We start from the raw sequence: 19,428 nt of genomic DNA on the forward strand, positions 1-19,428 counted from the left end.
GTCATACAGTAAGCTCTTAATAAATGCTAGCTATTAATTTTTAAAACCACTGCTTAAAACTGTACCATAGCTATTGCAGAGGCAGCTCTCAATATCTTTGCAACAATATGGCAAGGATAGATGGTATTTTAAATCTGATCATTTTAAGAATATTGAACTTTACTAAACATCTTTGTTGCCCTATAGATTATATGTATGCCAGTGTAACATTAATAGATAGGAATATAGTCACGGGGAAATTGTGACTGTCATTCTAAATAGGTCAACATCTTTGACTAGAATGTAAAGAGAGTAACTGCAAATTACCAATTCCACAGGCGATCCATGAATATTTTCAGTGCTCATTCTCTTCTCCAATTCTAAAGCACAGAAGCTATGAATTTGATATACTTAGGATTGGAGTTTACAGACATCTCTACTTTTATGATTTATATATGTTTTTCCCTTTTCATGAGAGAAATAATTTGTAATGCTCTATAAATCTTAATGAAAATGTATACCAAAGAGTAAAAGATACAGGAAATTGACCCCCAAAATCCTTAAAAACAAACCAAACCAAACCATTCCTCTGAGCACAGTCCTCATTTCCTGCTTCCCCTCATCAGCCCGCCTTTATCCAATCCACATAAGCTCTTTCTATCTCCATTACCAACTCACCACTGCACAGATCTGGACCTAAAGTATCTTTAAATACAGAACAAAGCCACGGTACTGTAATAAAGCTACTCTCTTCAACAGTACACATATACTACCTGATATTGTGTGTGTGTGTGTGTGTGTGTGTGTGTGTGTGTGTGTGTGTGTGTGTGTGATGGAGAGAGAGAGAGAGAGAGGTCTTGCAAATAACAGTAGGACAAAATGGCTTTAAGGATAGAGAATTATAGAAATCACACTGCCCTCAGGTTGGGTGCGGTGGCTCACGTCTGTAATCTCAGCACTTTGGGAGGCTGAGGCAGGTGGATTGCTTGAGATCAGGAGTTCAAGACCGGCCTGACCAAGATGGTGAGACCTCATTTCTAGTAAAAATACAAAAATTAGCTGGGTGGCAGGTGCCTGTAATCCCAGCTATTCGGGAGGCTGAAGCAGGAGAATCACTTGAACCTAGGAGGTGGAGGTTGCAGTGAGCCAAGAGAGTGCCACTGCACTCCAGCCTGGGTGACAGAGCAAGACACTGTCTCAAAGAAAAATGAAATAAAATAAAAAAAATCACACTGCTCTCAAGCCATTTTGAAGCATTCCTTCTCTTCTCTTTCCTTCCCCCAATGTTCCAACATACATATTTTTTTAAAGTACAAATAAATATGCCTACTGTTGTTACCTTTAAAAAGCCTTCTAAATATGCCAGCCCCAAAGGAATACTAAGCTCTCAGACTTGTTAGGGTTGTTAGTTATATCTTTTGTAAACTCTTGCTTTTCTATCACAGTCACCTAAACAAACAATATTTTAAGGGGGATTTTCCTAAAACTCACTTAGGTAATTTTCTCCTTACAGACTTTCTATTTAAAAATTTCACATTTTATCCTTCCATTAAAAATAAATACTGTAGCTTAACTAACTATATGATCCCTAGATGATTTCACATACAGGCGCACATCACAGAAAATTAAATTTTCCTTTATTTATTTTAGTCTTTTAAGAATCTTTAAGATGTTGCCCACCCACATCTTATTTCTCAGTATCTTAGGCACAAACTAAGAAACATGGGTCAAGGAAGAATATCCCTAAGTATAATTAATTTAGAAATTGTACTCAAGGGTATTCTAAATTATAAGCTTTTAATAAATAATTGACTAGTAGGTAAAATCTAGTTACATTTGGTTATATTAAATATCCTTAACGTACTTACTTAATACATCACACAGAGAAGGCTAACAAATGGGAAATTTAGAATCCCAGGGTTGGGAATTGCTTTAAAGGACATTTGGTTCAACCACGAAGCAAATTTATGCTTCATTGCCCTATTTTTAAATTTTTACCAGTTTCACACATAGACACACACACATACACACAGACATACACATACACACACACCACTTCTGGTGTCAGGAACCAAGGAAATAAAAATAGTAATTTTCTTTTAAGTTGACATTTTAAATTCAAATAAGTGGAGTCTCAAATGTAATATTAGAATAGCTCGTGTGAAAAACCCTGGTTTGCATTTTCTGTTTTGATTTAATTCTGATAAATCTCTTGGGAATGCTTCAATACACAGTCGAAACCCAGCTGGTTAGGCATTACAGGACAGGTATTAGGTAACCTATGTGACTTAACGCAATTCACTTTTCTGAGTCTCCCTTTTCACGTTTGCAATGTGGAGGTAACCCTGCCTCTTCTGTGTACTTGTTAGAATTGTTGAAAGGTAGCAAAATATCCTAAAATATTTTGAAAACAGCAAAGTGCTACAGATTCCAAGCATTTTTGTTCTATTCATTTGCATTTAAATTGCCCTATGTAGTAATATTAATCAGCCACAAGTAAATACTGCATCTACATTCTAGATGTTATTTTTCACTGTCAATAAAAGAGTTATTGTGATAGACAGAATAATGGCCCTCCCCAAAGATGCACATGCCCTCACAATCCCTTTCCAAGTTACCAGAAGCTGTAAACATGTTGCCTCTCATAGCAAAAGGGATTTGGCAGGTGTGATTTGAGTTAAGGCTCTTGAGATGGGAAAATTATACCGGATTATCCAGGTGGTTCCAATGTAATCACAAGTGTTCTTATAGGAAGGAGGCAAGAGCATCAGAGAAGGAGGAGATGTGACAATTGTGGGAGCGGGGAGGCGGGGGAAACAGGGACTGGAGATTGGAAGGCATTACACTACTGGCTTTAAAGATAGGGGATGGGGCCACAAGCCAAGGAATGCAAGTGGCTTCCAGAATCCAGAAAAGGCAAGGAAATGAACTCTCCCCTAGAGTCTGCAGAAGGAACACACTACTGCTCACAGCTGGATTTTAAGCTTTTGACTTTCAAACCTGTAAGATAATAAATTTGTGTGGTTTTACACGCCATGAAGTTTTTGGTCAGTAGGAAACAATACAATCATGGAAACACAGTCACCTCTTATCCCACAACTGATAGTTAGAGTTTGTTATTAGAGCCCACCATTAGTTGCACAATAGCATCTTTGGCTACTTTTTGAATCTAGTATCCAATGCCATTTCACCCAGATGTGAGCCATTTAGCTCTCCTCCACTGGCATGGATCACTGAGCACCAGCTGTTTCAGAAGGACCAATGGACAAAATATAGAGATCATGTAGTCCCGACTCGTTCCCAGACTGGTTGTTTGAATCCTTCTAGATCCAATATGCTTTTCTTTAAGATTTCCTGAGAGGAGGATGAGATGTCTTCTGCTCCCACTGATAGAAATACTTCTCATTTCAAAACACTTAGAATTAAAAAGTTGTCTAAGAGCTAGAATTGCTTTAGCTATAATTTTTTTATTCTGTCCTTGGTAAACGTGAAAATTAAGAAACAGGATAATTAATAAATAAGATACATATGCTTTTTATTAGGTTTTTCCTTTTTCTTTTTTTGTTTTTATAAATTTATAGGATAAATGGGACATTTTGTTACATGTATATAAATGTGTAGTGATCAAGTCAGTGTATTTGATGTGTCCATCACTCAAGTACAATATATTTTGTTAAGTATAGTCACCCTACTCTGCTATCAAGCATTGAATGTATTCCTTCTGTCATACTGTATGTTTGCACCCTTTAGCCCAGTTCCCTTCATTCTCCCACTCTCACCCTTGCCAGTCTCTGTTCCACACTTTACCTTCATATGATCAAATGTGTTAGCTCCCACATATAAGTGAGAACATGTCGTATTTGTCTTTTTTGTACTTGGCTTATTTCACTTAAGATGACCTTCAGTTCCATACAGCATCCACGTTGCTGCAAATGACATGATATCATTATTTTGGAAGAATCCTAAAACTCATATGGAACCAAAAAAGAGTTGGAATAGCCAAAGCAATCCTGAGCAAAAAGAACAAAGCTGGAGGCATCATATTATCTAACTTATAATATATTGCAGGGCTATACTATACTAACCAAAGCAGCACGGTGTTGGTATAAAAATAGACACACAGACCAATGTAACTGAATGAAGAATCCAGGAACAAAGCCATATAGTTACAGCCAACTGATCTTCAACAAAGCAGATAAGAACTTATACCGGGGAAAGAACACCCTCTCCAATAAATGACACTGGGAAAATTGGATAGTCACATGCAGAAGAAACTGGATTCCTATCTCTCACCATATAAAAAATTCAATTCAAAATAGATTAAAGACTTAAACAAAAAACTTGAAATGGTAAAAATACTGGAAGAAAACCTAGAGGAAACTCTCCTGGACATTGGTCTAGGCAAAGAATTTATGCTAAGATCTGAAAAGCACAGGCTACAGAAACAAAAATAGACAAATGGGACTATCTTAAACTAAAAAGCTCCTGCACAGCAGAGGAAACACTCAACAAAATGAAGAGACAACCTGTTGAATGGGAGAAAATATTTGCAAATTATTTATCTGCCAGGAGACTAGTAACCAAAATATACAAGAAACTCAAACAACTCAACAGGACAAAAGCAAGTAACCTCATTAGAAAGTGGGCAAAAGACATGACTAGACATTTCTCAAAGGAAGACAGAGAAACGGCCAATAAGCATATGAAAAACTCCTCAACATCACTAATTGTCAGAGAAATGCAACTCAAAATGACAACAGGATAGTATCTTTCCCCAGCCAGAATGGCTATTATTAAAAAGACCCCCCCCCCCAAAAAAAAATAACAGACGTTGATGAGGATGTGGAGAAAAGGAAACTCAAACCTTGCTGGTGGGAATGGAACTAGTAGAGCCACTATGAAAAACAGTACACAGACTTCTCAAAAAACGAAAAACAGAATTACCATTGGATTCAGCATTCCCACTACTGAGTGTCTATCCAAGGAAAAGAAATCAACATATCAAAGGGATACCTGCACTCGCCTGTTTACTGCAACATTATTCACCACAGCAAAGATATGGAATCAACCCACATGTCCCTCGACGGATGAATGGGTCAAGAAAATGTGATGGATATATATGCAATGGAATTTTATTCAGCCATAAAAAAATGAAATCAGGTTTTTCTTTCTTAAATGACTTCATTTCCCCCATCTTTACTATTTTCTTAGAAGTTTATCTGAATCTTTACCTATTTTGGATGTTATTCTGTTTTATATTCTGTCTTCCTATGTCTTAAAATTCGGAGCCATAAACCTGCTAGACAAAGTATACTAACCTTTCTTAACAGCAATGCAAAACATTTGTAAAACTTGGCTATGACCAAAGGAGTAAGAAGATGAGACAGAGAGGAAGGAGTTCCTATTTAAACTCTGGTTCTAGCTCTTGCTGTGTAACCTCAGTCAAATCACATCACCTCTCTGGGACTCTGTGGCATCATCTATAAAATAAGGAGCTTGGACTAAATATCCGGATACAGCCTAAAGTGTCCTAAAATAGCAGCATGAGGTATTTTGGTAATTCTATTGAGAAAGTAATCACTACTTGCTAGAACAACTGATAACTACTACCCAGTAGCTCTTCTACAAAGATAGCTGGCGGCATTGAGGCTTGATTGGATTTTTTGCAATCTGTGATTCCTGATGAAGCAAAGCTCAGGGCAGGAAAAGCCTGCGGTACCTTACAGGTACATTGAGTAGCACAGATTTCTGGAGGCTAATGGATGAAGACAGATGGGGGAGTAGAGAGGACAAATGGTGGGCCTGGAACACTGACGCTGTGCAGAGCCCCTGACGGTTTCTGAAGGGCTCTAGTGATCTCTTCCCTACACTATTATTAAGGGAGTCCACTAGCACAGGAATTGTACTCATTCATGGCCCTTGGCAAGCTGTGTCATTCATCTCAGTATCACCAGTTCCCAGGCACAATAATCACCATTTAATAGTTTGCTTACAACATATGTGTTGGGTGACTGAATGAAGAACTTGCAATTAGCCTTTCTCATCTCAACTCTTCCATGAGGGCTGTGTGCTGGGGGTGTCCTTTACATCACGTCTTGCATAAATGGGGACCCTTGGAGTTAGGAAAACAGCGGCTCTGCCTCCGCCCAAGGGGGCAGTTCTGTCTCAGGAAATTGCACTCCTGGAATTTTCTCGACAGGAGATAATAAAAGCCTGAACTACTGGTAGCAGTGGGAATGGAAAGGAGAAAATAAGTGATTTATTTTAGAGTGGTTTGGGAGACACACAAAAATACTTTTGACTAGCCAAAGTAAAATCTTAACCTGATTTCTTTCCGATTTTCCTTTGGAGTGATTCATAAAAATCTGTTACATAAAAATGGAAGACTTGTCATGTATCTCCTGTTAAGTACAAGTCATTTTTATTGTGAACCTCATCCTCTGCCAGAAAAGTATATTGACCTCATTTTTCTACTTCAGAATCTGGTACTTCAGTCAATATCACACAATCTACAGCAATATTTTAAGAGAAAGACAACAGTAAGTCCCGAGGAATTCTCTTTATCATTTTTTAAATATAGAAGCGTGTTTTTGAGTCCTATCTTAGAGAAACATTTGCTAAAATTGCATTGACCACCTTTATTTTGATCACTTGTTTTCCAAATATAATTTAAGTGATGCAGAGAACTAATGCAAAGTAGAAGGCATTTTGATTGCTGAAACAAACATTGATTCACATGGAATATTTTGAAGCAATGCTCTTTCTATTAATATCTAAGTTTCCATTGCATTTTTTGGGAATGCACTTTAAAAAACCCAACCACTATAATCTTTCTGGAATTTAGCATATACATAAAGTAGTAAATAAAATCCTTCCAGTTGTAAAATATCAGATGATTAGTATTTACCGAAACAGACCAAAAAGTTATTGAGGAATGTGGTACAAATTTTGTTTAATATCTAACATAAAAGTACAGATAGCTAGCAAAAAAAAATTCTCTAGATTTATATTTTCTATTTAAGTGTATCACCTCGGGTATTAAACATGCTGCTAGCTATCTCTTAATGAGCACCTGAGCTGTCATTTTTAATAACAGACTGACAATTATTATCTATAGGTTGATATTTCCCTGAAAATCATTTGTGAATCTCAAGTTAATATAGTTAAGAATAGAAACTGACTATTCCATTTACTAAAATAGTATTATTTTATAATACCTGGCAGAATATTATAAAAAATAACATGAATATATATTCATAATAAAAAGTCAACATATGCCAAAATGCAGACATTCTCAATATGCAGCAGAACTTTACACAAAATCTAAATAATGCATTTCAGTTGCTCATTGTTTAAAAAGGTCATTTGGTCCACTAAAGCCGTAAGAGGAAAAAACACAGATCCAAGAATATAATAAAACAAAACAAATATCTAGGCCACTCTAATTTTGGTTATTTCCCAATTTAAAACAAGGCATGAGAGATGAATACCATAAAAATTCAAATCACATAATTCATCTAAGTACATGCACCATTAAAATACAATGCAAGTAAGTATGTAATAGCCTACTGTAATTCATAGGTTCCAGTATTGTAGAAATCCTACTTTATTTTTAAATAATGAATTTTTTTTAAAACAATACCTCTTCCACAAAGCTGTCTTTCTTCTCTAACATTTCTCGTAATGTCTGAAGAATTTTAATGCACAGTTTTTCTTCTTTCTCCATTAGTTTCTTTGTATGATTAATCAACCTTAAAGCAAAACATTAAACCTTTAGAAAGACAGTGATTTCTCTTCAAGCTATATACAAACATCAAAGGCTGTAGGGGAAAAAAATCACACCATTATTTGAGAATATGAAGTAAACCAGTTACATGTTTTCAAAAGTTTTAAGATTACACTTCAGCTTATAAATTTTGTATTACAACACATTATTTTTGTTTTACAGGTAGTATATCTCAGGGCTTCTCAAACTTACTCAGGTGGCATTCTTTTAGTGGGATACAATACTCTGAGAAACAATGAAATACTAATATTATCACCCCAATATATGAACTAAAACAAATGTATTAGTACAGAAATATAAATATTTATATATTACATTTTATTATGTTATGTTACACTATATTATTTTTATGTACTGTATTACATTAAGCATACAGTAGCAGTGGCTGTATACAACTCTGCAATCTTAATATAACAGGCTGCTTTCCAGTTTCCATTCATAATAATATGCTATTTTTCACTGCCAGGGTTTGGTAGAAACAAGCAGTTTTTTTATTAAAAGCAAAAAACAAAACAAAAAAAGTGACATCGAGACAAACTATCCATTTACCAGCTTTGGTGTAATTTGGGCAAAAACTCCCATCATTTTAATCAAGTGGTACACTATGCACTGGTGCTCTGTTAGAAGAGTTTCAGGATCACCATCCCCAAGAACTTAAAAGCAAATAAATTTTCATTATCAGAATTGAGCTTATATAGCTATATATATAGCATATATAGCTCATGTTGTTAAAAAGCTGATCCTCAAAATGACCCTGTGAGATGTCTTCCTCAAATGATCCAATTTCAGTGACATAACATGAGTACTGTGGGACATAACCCTGGGGAAAAAGTGAACTTTCACTGGTTAATGGCTAGCAAGTGCTTATCAGGTGTCAGGGTCAAGTGTAAGGACAGCCCAGGGACTCTCCTAATTTATCCTCACACCAAGCCCATGAGACAGGTTCAGACTAATTTTGCTCATGACATAACAGAGGCCCAGGGAGATACAGCAACTTACCTCTGGTTACATAAATTGTTAAGTGGCGAGACCCGCAAATGCACTCAGGTCCATCTGACCTCAGAGCCCAAATTCTTAAGAACAACTCTGTGGTGACAGGACTCAGGTCATTGATCTCCTGAGTCTCAGGGGTCTTGTGCAGAGTCCCCACACATGCTAGGCTGCACACAGCCCCCTGAATGAGCAAGTGCCACAACAGAGGCATTGGCAAATGCTGTGAACCACACATGAAACCACTTCATTCTGCTGGGGGTAGTTACCTAGGGCTGATCAAAGAAGGTTTCAGCGAAGAGATAGCATGCAACTAACGAAGATGTCACCCGTCAAGGAAAGCTCGGGAGAGAAGACATCCCTGCAAAGGGAATGGTATGAACACAGGGCAGAAGCAGAAACCTGGCCGACATGTCCAGGAAATGAGAAGCATGCCAATTGCCCGCTGACACTTAAAGACCTGGAAAAGGAAAGTGTAAGAGATGTGGTGTGGAAAGACGGGACTGGAATATTAACCTCAAGAGTCTTGAATGTTTTCTAGAGAAAATAGGGAACCACTGTTCTAAAGGACCTAAATGCCTCTTCCCACTGTGAGAAAGAGACCAACGAGGGCAGCAGGAAAGATGAAGCAGAGGAGACGGAGCAAGGCAAGAGAGCAGTGGCAGAGGTCGGGTGAGGACATAGGAAGCAACAGAGAAGACCCACAGCAGAGACTTGTAAATGATGACATGTGGGAAGTGGAAGAGGAAGCAGGGCAGATCAGAGGCCCCTGAAATGTAGAGACTAGGCTAATACGTGGATGGTGATCAGTTTTTTTTTCAATTTTTAAAATTTGTTTAATGAGACAGGGTCTCTGTCACCCAGGCTGAAGTGCAGTGATGTGATCATAGCTCATTGCAGCCTAGACCTCCTAGGCTCAAGCTATCCTCCCACCTCAGCCTCCTGAGTAGCTGGGACCGCAGGTATAGCCACCATGCCTGGCTAATTTTTTTTACTTTTTGCAGAGATAGGGTCTTGCTTTGTGGCCCAGGCTGGTTTCAAACTCAAGGGATCCCCCTGCTTCAGCCTCCCAAAGTGTTGGGATTAGAAGTGTGAGCCACCACACCCAGCCCAATGGTGACACTTTAAAATGACACTGTTCCATGGTGAAGAAGTAGCAAACACACAATGAAAGTAACACCGATGTCCTTTTAGACATGTTGAGTCTAGGTCAGGCCTAGCAGGCAGAAGAATTTCAAAAGTTCTCCTGGCAAGGAAAATGAAGCCTGCCTTTCTAAAACTTCTACTATTTAATTCTTTCTTTCACACAATAGTCTTTTTCTAATTTTTAATTTTTGTGGATACATAGTAGGTATATACATTCACATAATAGTATTTAAATATGTGAAAACAGTTTTGGTGGACACAAAAAATTTCTTTTGATTTTGTTTTTTGCTCTCTCAGGCTAAGTATTTCCATTTTCTTTAACTCTTCCTTAGATAAAGGATTTAATTCATTAACCATATTGAAAATAACCATAAGGTTGAATGACCACTTGCTACAGATTTATAAAAGGTATTCACATAATGTTTGGTTGAGTTAGGTCGGTGACTTCCAAATATTATTTCCATCTATATTTCACAAAACCACCCAGTAAAGAAGTACCTGTGTGGGAGTGTGTGTGTAAACTCACACTAATGTCACCCTCACTATGAGATGCACTCTGATAATTTGTATCTTCTCTAATTCATTTTTTAAATTTGCTGGTTGCCTCCACCTAAGTCAGTTTAAAAATCTATAAATGGAGCACACCCCACAGTTTGAAAAACACTGAGATTCTCCTTCACAAGGAAGGAATAGGTGTTGATTTGAACGGACTCTAATCAGCTGTCTTAAAGGTTAACAGTGTCATTGACCTATTCTCTTCTCTTTCACTCTATGTGTTAAGTAGACCCCTGTCCTGGAGTCTATCCTCATATTCTCCTCCAGACTCATCTGAGTCAAAAGATTCCAAGAATTAGATTCATTAGAGAAAGTAGGAAGCCCTACTTAGCGCTTGCCCCTAAATTTATATTCTCCAGCTAAGCTTTACCAGGATAGTATGCACAGCAATACAAGACCCCTGGTAGCCAGGCACGGTGGCTCACGCCTGTAATCCCAACACTTTGGGAGGCCGAGGCAGGCAGATCACAAGGTCAGGAGATAGAGACCATCCTGGCTAACACAGTGAAACCCCATCTATAAAAAAACACAAAAAATTAGCTGGGTGTGGTGGCGGGTGCCTGTAGTCCCAGCTACTCAGGAGGCTGAGGCAGAAGATTGGCGTGAACCTGGGAGGTGGAGCTTGCAGTGAGCCAAGATTGCACCACTGTACTCCAGCCTGGGTGACAGAGCAAGACTCCATCTCAAAAAAAAAAAAAAAAAGAAGACCCCTGGCTATTCATAAAGTCAGATTCTAATTTTGTAAGATATTCTTACAAAGGAAACCCTTGGTTTTTTTACAGAGTTGGGGAAGGAGTAGGGTGAGCACTAAGGCAGAAAATAGACACTCCTGAGGCTCTGGCTGTAATACAATTGCAATAGCACAAAAATCTCTTCTAGAATCACTCATGTAAACACAACATCATTTTCCTTCATGTGGGTGTAGGATCTGCAATGTATTCCTATTATCATATCACTTCTGCTTCTCTCCTTTCAGGTTACCTAATGGTGTCACAGGCTTGTCTCCATCTGCAGCACAGCTCAATATTTACTTGACATCATGAGTTACTTCCTATCACTTTCTCATAGACCAATATCTCCAAGTCCTAGACCAGTGCTGTCTAACAGAACTCTCTGCAATAATACACATGTTCCATATTTGTGCTGCCAAATTTGGTAGCCATTAGCCACAAGTGGCTATTGAGCGCTTGAAATGTTGCAAACATGACTGAGGAAGTGGATTTTTATTTCATTTTAATTCATTTAAACAATAACTTAAATAACCATGTGTGGCTAGTAGCTACCATATTGGCACCCCAGTTCTCGACAAGGAGTCAGGAAACCTAAAGGATCAGATAGTAAATATTTTAGGCTTTGTGGGGTACACAGTCTCTGTGGCAACTAGCTGATTCTGCCACAGTGGCATGAAAGCAGCCACAGACAATCCAGAAATGAATGAGCACCACTGTGTTTCAGTAAAACTTTATTTACAGAAATGAGTAGCAGGACCAATTTAGCCTGAGGGCCAGAGCTTGCCAACCCCTGTTCCAGGCTGTCACAACTCGGGGATATAGCTATTGTATTACATTAATTTACTGAACTTAACAGGTTTATCGCCTAATTTTTAACCCATATTCCATATATTGACATATATTCATAGGAGGTGAAGGGTATTTATCAAAGATCCTATTATCTTTCCTTTTTTTTTTTTTTCATTTAGTTCTTATGTTTAGATCTGTAATGGGTACAGGTGCAGAGTTCTCACATGCATATATGTGTAGTGGTGAAGTCTGGGCTTTCAACATACCCATCATCTGAATAGTGAACTGTGCTCAACATCCTATTTTTATAGTGAATTACTAGGCAATACCTCCACTTACAATTTTCTTTCTAATGTTCTCAGCAGTCATCCGTTGTACACTTGGAGCCTCTTCACTTTAAAATCCTTACTCGCAAGACTGGCAGGTGTCCGGACAAATACATTCTTCCCAATCTCCCTAAGACACGATGAGTCTAAAGCCAAAAATACCTGATTCTGGCCATAGTATAAAAACCCCACCTATTCTTCAACATGATCCCTGTAGTCAGTTTTTCTCATCCCATGCCTTGTTTTCACTCCCAAGGTCCCACCTTAAATGGTGAAAGAAAGGAACACACTTCTTGTGTGCCCTAGTCCTTCAAGCTCTGCCTCGATACATCACAGACGATAGAAGAGGTTTCCAGATCTCTTTCAGCAATACCCTCTACCATACAGGAATTAGCTGGGATGGGTCATGGTCAAGGGGCTTGGCAAGCTCATCTCACTGACTCTCCATCCAGGTACTCCTCCCAGGAAAACCAAGCACCCTCTTTCTGACTGGTCATCCAGGGTCTACATGTGACGACCTGCAGATCTCCCTCAATAACGTGCCCTCCACATAAAGACAAGTCTCTTCTTTCTGGAGCTAGTTATGCTTTTTCTCACAACTGCTTCTCCTTGTGCACATCTCCCTTGAGAATTTTTCACTTACCATTAAGATGAAGATTCTCTAGGGTAAACATATCAGCTATAATAGATCTGCAATACCACAAACGCTGAGAAACATCAGTAAACGACAGAGCTGCAGATGAGGATCATCCAGGCAGCATGGCCACGTGCTGGGTCTGAGTCTTACTAACCCTGCACCTGAAGCACACCTGGTCCTCAGCAATCTCCTCTCTGAATCAGGCTGACCTCTCAGTCTCTGGGTGTTTATGCAGATTAGATAAAATAATAGTTAAAAACATATGACAGTATTAAGACCTCAATAAATGCTAGCTCCTTTTCCTTTCTCCCTATGTTAATGAAAATAAGTGACTTTAAACAAGAATTTTTTAAAAGGTCACAAAATATAATTATGGAAAGGAATTAGGACCAAAATATTATTTTGCATGATCCTTTGTGCCCCATAATGACACACTTTATTTTCAGTAAATTTAGTAAAATATGATAACTTGACCTTCACCAAAATAAAATTTCAAGTGACTCAATTTAATTATTCTGGCAGTATATTTTAACATGGATTTTAGACCTTTCACATACTTTGTGGACTGTCATTTTATATCAGTGAAGTGTAAAGCGGCAATGTTAGAGGCCATCTCAGTTTGACGACACTAGCAGAATCTCAGATTGGATCCACTTACTTTGACATGAAAGCGCCACATCTTATTCTTGCATCGCTTCCCTCAGGGAACAGCAGCTCTGGACTGTACAATACATCAACCAACACTGAGAATTCAGCCTGCATCATTGGGCTGAACTGGTGCTCCAAGGAGGCCACTACATCCTAGGGAATGAAACACAGGAGAACCCACGTGAAGGCCTAAGTAAGATTTCATCTTTCGAAGATAAGACAAGCCTAAGAATACTAATGGGAATTTTATAGATTACCCCCTCTATTTCCATAGCACCACATGTCTGTACCATGATTATAGTCTGGTTTTATGTATGAATACTGCCTGAGTCTCTATTTGTGCGTGTGTGTGTGTGTGTGCATGTGTGTGTGTCATTTACAAGATAAGGGAGGGACAGGTAGTTATTTCTAAGGATATACACCTATAAGAGGAAAAGTCAGTTAGGCCACTGTATGTGCCCTGCAGTGCCTAGGATTATAATGGAAACATGACAGGTACTCATTACATTGCAATAAATTAGGGGCATACCCAGGGAACAGCTTAAAAAAAAAAAAAAAAAAAAAAAGATTTCCAGCCAGGTGCAGTGCCTCATGCATGTAATCCCAGTACTTCGGGAGGCCGAGACAGGTGGATTGCATGAGGCCAGGATTTGGGGACCAGCCTGGTCAACATGGTGAAACCCTGTCTCTACTAAAAATACAAAAATCACCTGGGCTTGGTGATGTGCGCCTGTGGTCCCAGCTACTCAGGAGGCTAAGGTGGGAGAATAATCTGAGCCTAGGAGGTGGAGGTTGCAGTGACCCAAGATAGCGTCATTGCACTCCAGCCTGGGTGACAGAGCGAAACCCTATCTCAAATTAAATAAATAAATAAATAAATAAATAAATAAATAAATAAATTCCCATGGGTCATTGGTTATTCAAAACGAATCATTTCATCCAATGGGGAAACTCACTGAAATATTATTTGAAGCAATATTAGTACTATACATGGATTCAATGACATTCAACAGAATTTCAAATTATATTTTTTGAGAGACCCTATTGGTCACTTACCCAACAGCCTTTCTTTACCCTCTTCCTTGCTACCAGAATCTCAACGTCATTTCTGAGTCAAGCAACAATATTCTCAGGGGATGAGCCCCCTCAGCTTACGGTCGAGGTTGATTACTCTAAGGCAGGCATGGTTATCCCATTTCCACCTCTAGCAAGCTGTCTAGGCATGATTATGTGACACAGTCCCAGTCAATGAGACATCAGGTGAAGTCAGCTGAGAGAGTGGGGTACGTGTTGCGGGTGGGGAGGTTCTTTCATAACCACCTACTGCTCTCAAGGCAGCTTGAGGGTGTGAATCCAAAATCTAAGACAGCCCTCATGTTACCCTGGGAGACCAGCATTAAGCTGAATGCCTACAGACCTTTGGTTTTAGGGGCCCAGGTCTACAATTAGCAAACTCAAGGAGAGCCACAGTTCCAGGTTTCTTGCTATGTTAAATGATATGGTCTTTATTATTTAAGTCACTTTTAGTTGAATGCTGTGTTAATTAAAGCTGAAAGCATCTTAACTGATATGTTTCTAAAATGAACCACAGGTAATTATAATTTCCCAAACATTCTTTAATGGTTAAAGCACCCCCATTTTATTTTTAAACTATGTTAGAAGAAAAAAAAAAAAACTTCTTACATAAAAGAACAATTTATTCACCCATAGCTATGGTGTATTTTTATTAAGCAGAACATTGCCAATTGCTTATTGTCACTCTTAGCTACAGAAGCACAGATGGGGATGTCATCCTCTTGATTTCTTATGAATTATGTTAATTCGTGTTTTAACTCTTTCTCTTTCTGCAAAAGTGATTATTTCTACTTCAACCACTCTAAATAAGCTTTCTGAGAAATGTCTGAAAACAATTAAAAGAGACTAAAGGGAAATAGCATAAAGGGGAAAACTAGATATTATATAAAAGTGGGGAGAGTATGTTTATCAAATATGACCATATTTAATTAAATGTCCCTGTTGTTTAGATTACCTCTTCTTTGTTTCATCTACTAAAGAAATAGTGCTCAGGCTGCTATGATATGAATTCTGTCTTTAACTCTAATTTTGGTCATGAGGCAACTATGCAACCTCCCTAGGTCATTGTTTCCCCATGTGAAAGCTTAGGATGATACTAACAATCACATAAGCTTGCTGCAAGGATTAAAGGTAAGTGCATAGAACATCCTCTAACACACACTAGCCACTTATTCCCTGTAAATACTAGTAATCTTTACTACTGAGCATGGGTTAGCTGTGATCATCACCCAAACTCGGTGGTTTACTTGCTTGTCTTCATCTTAATCACTGCTAAGCATTTTACACACTGGTTTCTGCTCTTTGAAACACTTTCTGCTCTTGACGTCTATGACATCACACTTTATTTTCCACCTATGTCCTTACTATTTCTTCATCAACTCCTGATAGCTCCTGCTCCTTTTCTCTTTGATATCTACACTTTCTTCTGAAAAATCTCGTCCAATTCTATGGTTTTAATATCATCTATATGTTGGAACTCCCACATTTATATTTCCAGCATGGACATCTTTCCACTTCAGACTCATATATCAAACAGCCAAGTTGACACACTCAGGTACCTAAATAGGCATCTCAACTTTAAAATTCCCCAAATAGAACTGCTAATTTCAACTCAGCCCCAACCTCTTTCTCTCCCATTACTTCCTATCTTAGTAAATAACACAACCATATCATATCAAAACCAGAGTCATCCTTGATTCTTCTTTTCATTATCCTACAACACATCAATCGATTCCTCCACCAAGTTCTATTAGTTCTACAACTAAATATACACAAAATTAATACACTTCTCTGCATTACTATTGCAACCTCCTTAAGCCAAGCTACCATCACCTTTTGCCTGAATTAATGCAAAGCTACATAACTAGATACACTGCTTCCATGTCTGGATCTTAGAAATACGCTTAGAATTCACAGTGATCTTTTAAAAAGTAAACCAAGTCAGCCCCTCCTCTGCTGAAAATCTTCAATGACTTGTCATCACACATAGAATACAATTAAAATGCCTTAATATGCGCCTTAATCTGTTCAGGCTGCTATAACAAAATACCATAAACTGAGTAGCTTATAAGCAACAGAAATCATTTCTTGTAGTTCTGGAGGCTGGGAAGTCCAAGATCAGGCAGCAGCAGATTTGTTGTCTAGTGAGGATGCACTTTCTGGTTCATAGACGGTGCCTCTCTTGCTGTGTCCTCACATGGTGGAAGGGCTGAATGAGTTTGCATGGGCTTATTTTATAGGGACTCTAATCTCAACTCCCAGAAGACCTTACCTCCTAATACTATCACCATGGGGGTCAGAATTTCAGCATATGAATTTGGGGTGGGGGAGGACACAAACACTCAGGGCACAGCCACAGCACCATACAAGTCTCTACATGATTTGCCCCTTATCTCATAATATTTTCTTCCTTTACTCACTAAACTCCTGCCCCAATGGGCTTTTCTTGGATCTTCAAACCCATCAGCCTCACTCCTGCCTAAGCACCTTTGCATTTCCTATTTCCTTCCCATAAAACTATCTGAACTCAAATCTTGGAATAGATTATTCATCTTCATTATTCAGGTGTCAACAAAACTGTTATCCTGGTAGAAATGAACTTCACAATTACAGGGTCATTCTTTCAGTAATTCTCCACCATGTTGTTACTTTGCTCTATTTTATTCACTGTAGTTTTAATTATCCAACAATTTATCAATTATTTAATGAGTTAAAATGCATGTCCCAGAAGAGCATAGACCCTATGGCTCTCTCTTTAGCACTTCACACAGTGGCTAGTATAGAATTTTCACTAAATAAATACTTACTTAATGGATATCAATCTATTAAAAGAAGTTTACTAAAAGAAGTTTAAGGCACACCCTCTCTGTGCTGGTTGACACTACTATATACCTCTCCTCTGAAATGTTCCACTCCCTTTGCTCTCCTGACCCTCCTCCTCTCTGACGTGCTTTTTTTTCCCCCACTCTTTATGTGGGCCATTCTGCTACTCTTAGCCTCGCATAGGGTGTTCTTTTTTTTTCTATCACTGTATTTTCTCTTTTAGCAATACCAACCACTATCCTTGCTCCAACTATTATCTTCAAATATAGACTTAACTTCCAATATACTCAGTAGCCTGCTACCCTAGTTCACTGCATTTTCCATTGCCCTCCTATTGCGTTCTCTTCTCCTCTGCTCTTACAACAAACAGTCTTAATAATACTATCTAGTCTCCAATCAACAGGGCCTCTTAAACTCCTCTCATGCCCACTCTCTATTTCCATCTAAGAGCCTCCAGGTCTGCTGACCCTGGCTTCATTATTATCTGTAACACTCATTTCTTCATTTCATCCATATCACCACTTGGCTTAGATCTTAAGTAACTTCTCACTAGTCGCTCTTCCTCTAGTCTCTTTTTGATAACCCTATCCTACAAATCAAGAACCACTTATACTGGCATTTTCCCCAAAATTTTTAATGTCTCACACCCTTTAGGTTTCTCATACTCTCTGAATCTAACTTGTGTTTCCAACCCCATATAACACTCATCTACATGTGACTTCTCATAATATTTATTTCAGTTAATGTCTTGGCCATTTTGTAGGAAAAAAAAAAAAACTTCTTCAAATTATATCCCAATTCAACTCCATGTAATGTGCTACTACTAATTATGTGAATGGGAAGATGTCTGTTATGGGCTGTATTATAACTCCCCTGGATTTCGTATGTTGAAGGCCTAACTCACAGTACCTCAGAATGTGACTCTATTTAGAGCTAGGGTTTTCAAAAGTGTAATTAAGAAAAAATGAGTTCATATGAGCAGGCCCTAATCCAAAATAACTGGTATCCTTATAAGAAGAAGGGATTAGGACACAGACATGTACAAACACAGAGGAAAGAGCCTATGAAGACACAGCAGGAAGTCAGCCATCGGCAAGCCCAGGAGAGAAGCCTCAGGAGAAAGCATACCTGCTGATACCTTGATCTTGGACTTCTAGCCTCCAGAACTATGAGAAAATAAATTGCTGTTGTTTAAACCACCAAGTCTGTGACATTCTGTAACAGCAGCCCTGGCAAACTAATATAATTTCCAGGCCAAAATCAAGAGTGAGTACTATACAAGTCATTTGGGAGCAAGGTGCTTGGATCGTTCTGACCAAAGGATTAGAAGGGAATACTGAAACATAAGTTGAAGCAAGGCTATGAATATTGAGTTTCTTTACCAGTGTTATCATTGGTATTATGATTATTATTTTGGTATTAAGACCTACTATTCACTACCATACTATCAAAACACAGTAATTAATATACACTCATTAAAAAGTAACTCACAACATATGTAAGCTATATGTTTAAAAAGAGCAGTGGTAGTAGAGAGTTGTAAAGTAAGGCCTGGTCCCCAAATAGAACTTGATATTTTTAGCCATATTTTATTTATGTGACTACATATTCTTTAAAAAGTGTAATTTAGAAAATATGAATGCTATTTCATGCTCTCATGTACCTGTAACTTTTCAATAATATTTCTGTAATCCCAAGAAGGCCCTCCAAGAGCTTCCTTAAAGCGTGGCCCAGAGCGAGCTGATAGTCTCCAACCCATTGCTGCTCTCTGCACCATATTTGAATGGCTCTTCATGAAAAGAGTATTAACTTGGCCGTCCAAATCCACTGGAATGGCAATTCCACGATTTTTTGCTGAAAAAGAAAGATTTAAAATATTTCCCTCTTAATTTGACTAAAGTTTCTTACACATTATCCATACAATCTTATAAACATAAAGGAAAT

The 19,428-nt window shown here is 38.2% G+C and overlaps 1 protein-coding gene across 2 annotated transcripts in view; it reads right to left on the minus strand.

Moving 5' to 3' along the window:
- ITPR2 (inositol 1,4,5-trisphosphate receptor type 2) overlaps positions 1–19,428 on the minus strand; it is a 495,598-nt gene that overhangs the window by 206,673 nt on the left and 269,497 nt on the right. For both annotated transcript variants that reach the window (XM_028829349.2, XM_028829352.2), the window contains exons 35-37: positions 19,148–19,338; positions 13,598–13,740; positions 7,622–7,730 (exon numbers count right to left, since the gene is read on the minus strand). In XM_028829349.2, coding sequence (XP_028685182.1) covers positions 7,622–7,730; positions 13,598–13,740; positions 19,148–19,338 — 443 coding nt within the window. The remainder of the gene's footprint in view (positions 1–7,621; positions 7,731–13,597; positions 13,741–19,147; positions 19,339–19,428) is intronic.

Source organism: Macaca mulatta, chromosome 11 (assembly GCF_049350105.2).
Source record: "Macaca mulatta isolate MMU2019108-1 chromosome 11, T2T-MMU8v2.0, whole genome shotgun sequence".
Classification (NCBI taxonomy): Eukaryota; Metazoa; Chordata; class Mammalia; order Primates; family Cercopithecidae; genus Macaca; species Macaca mulatta.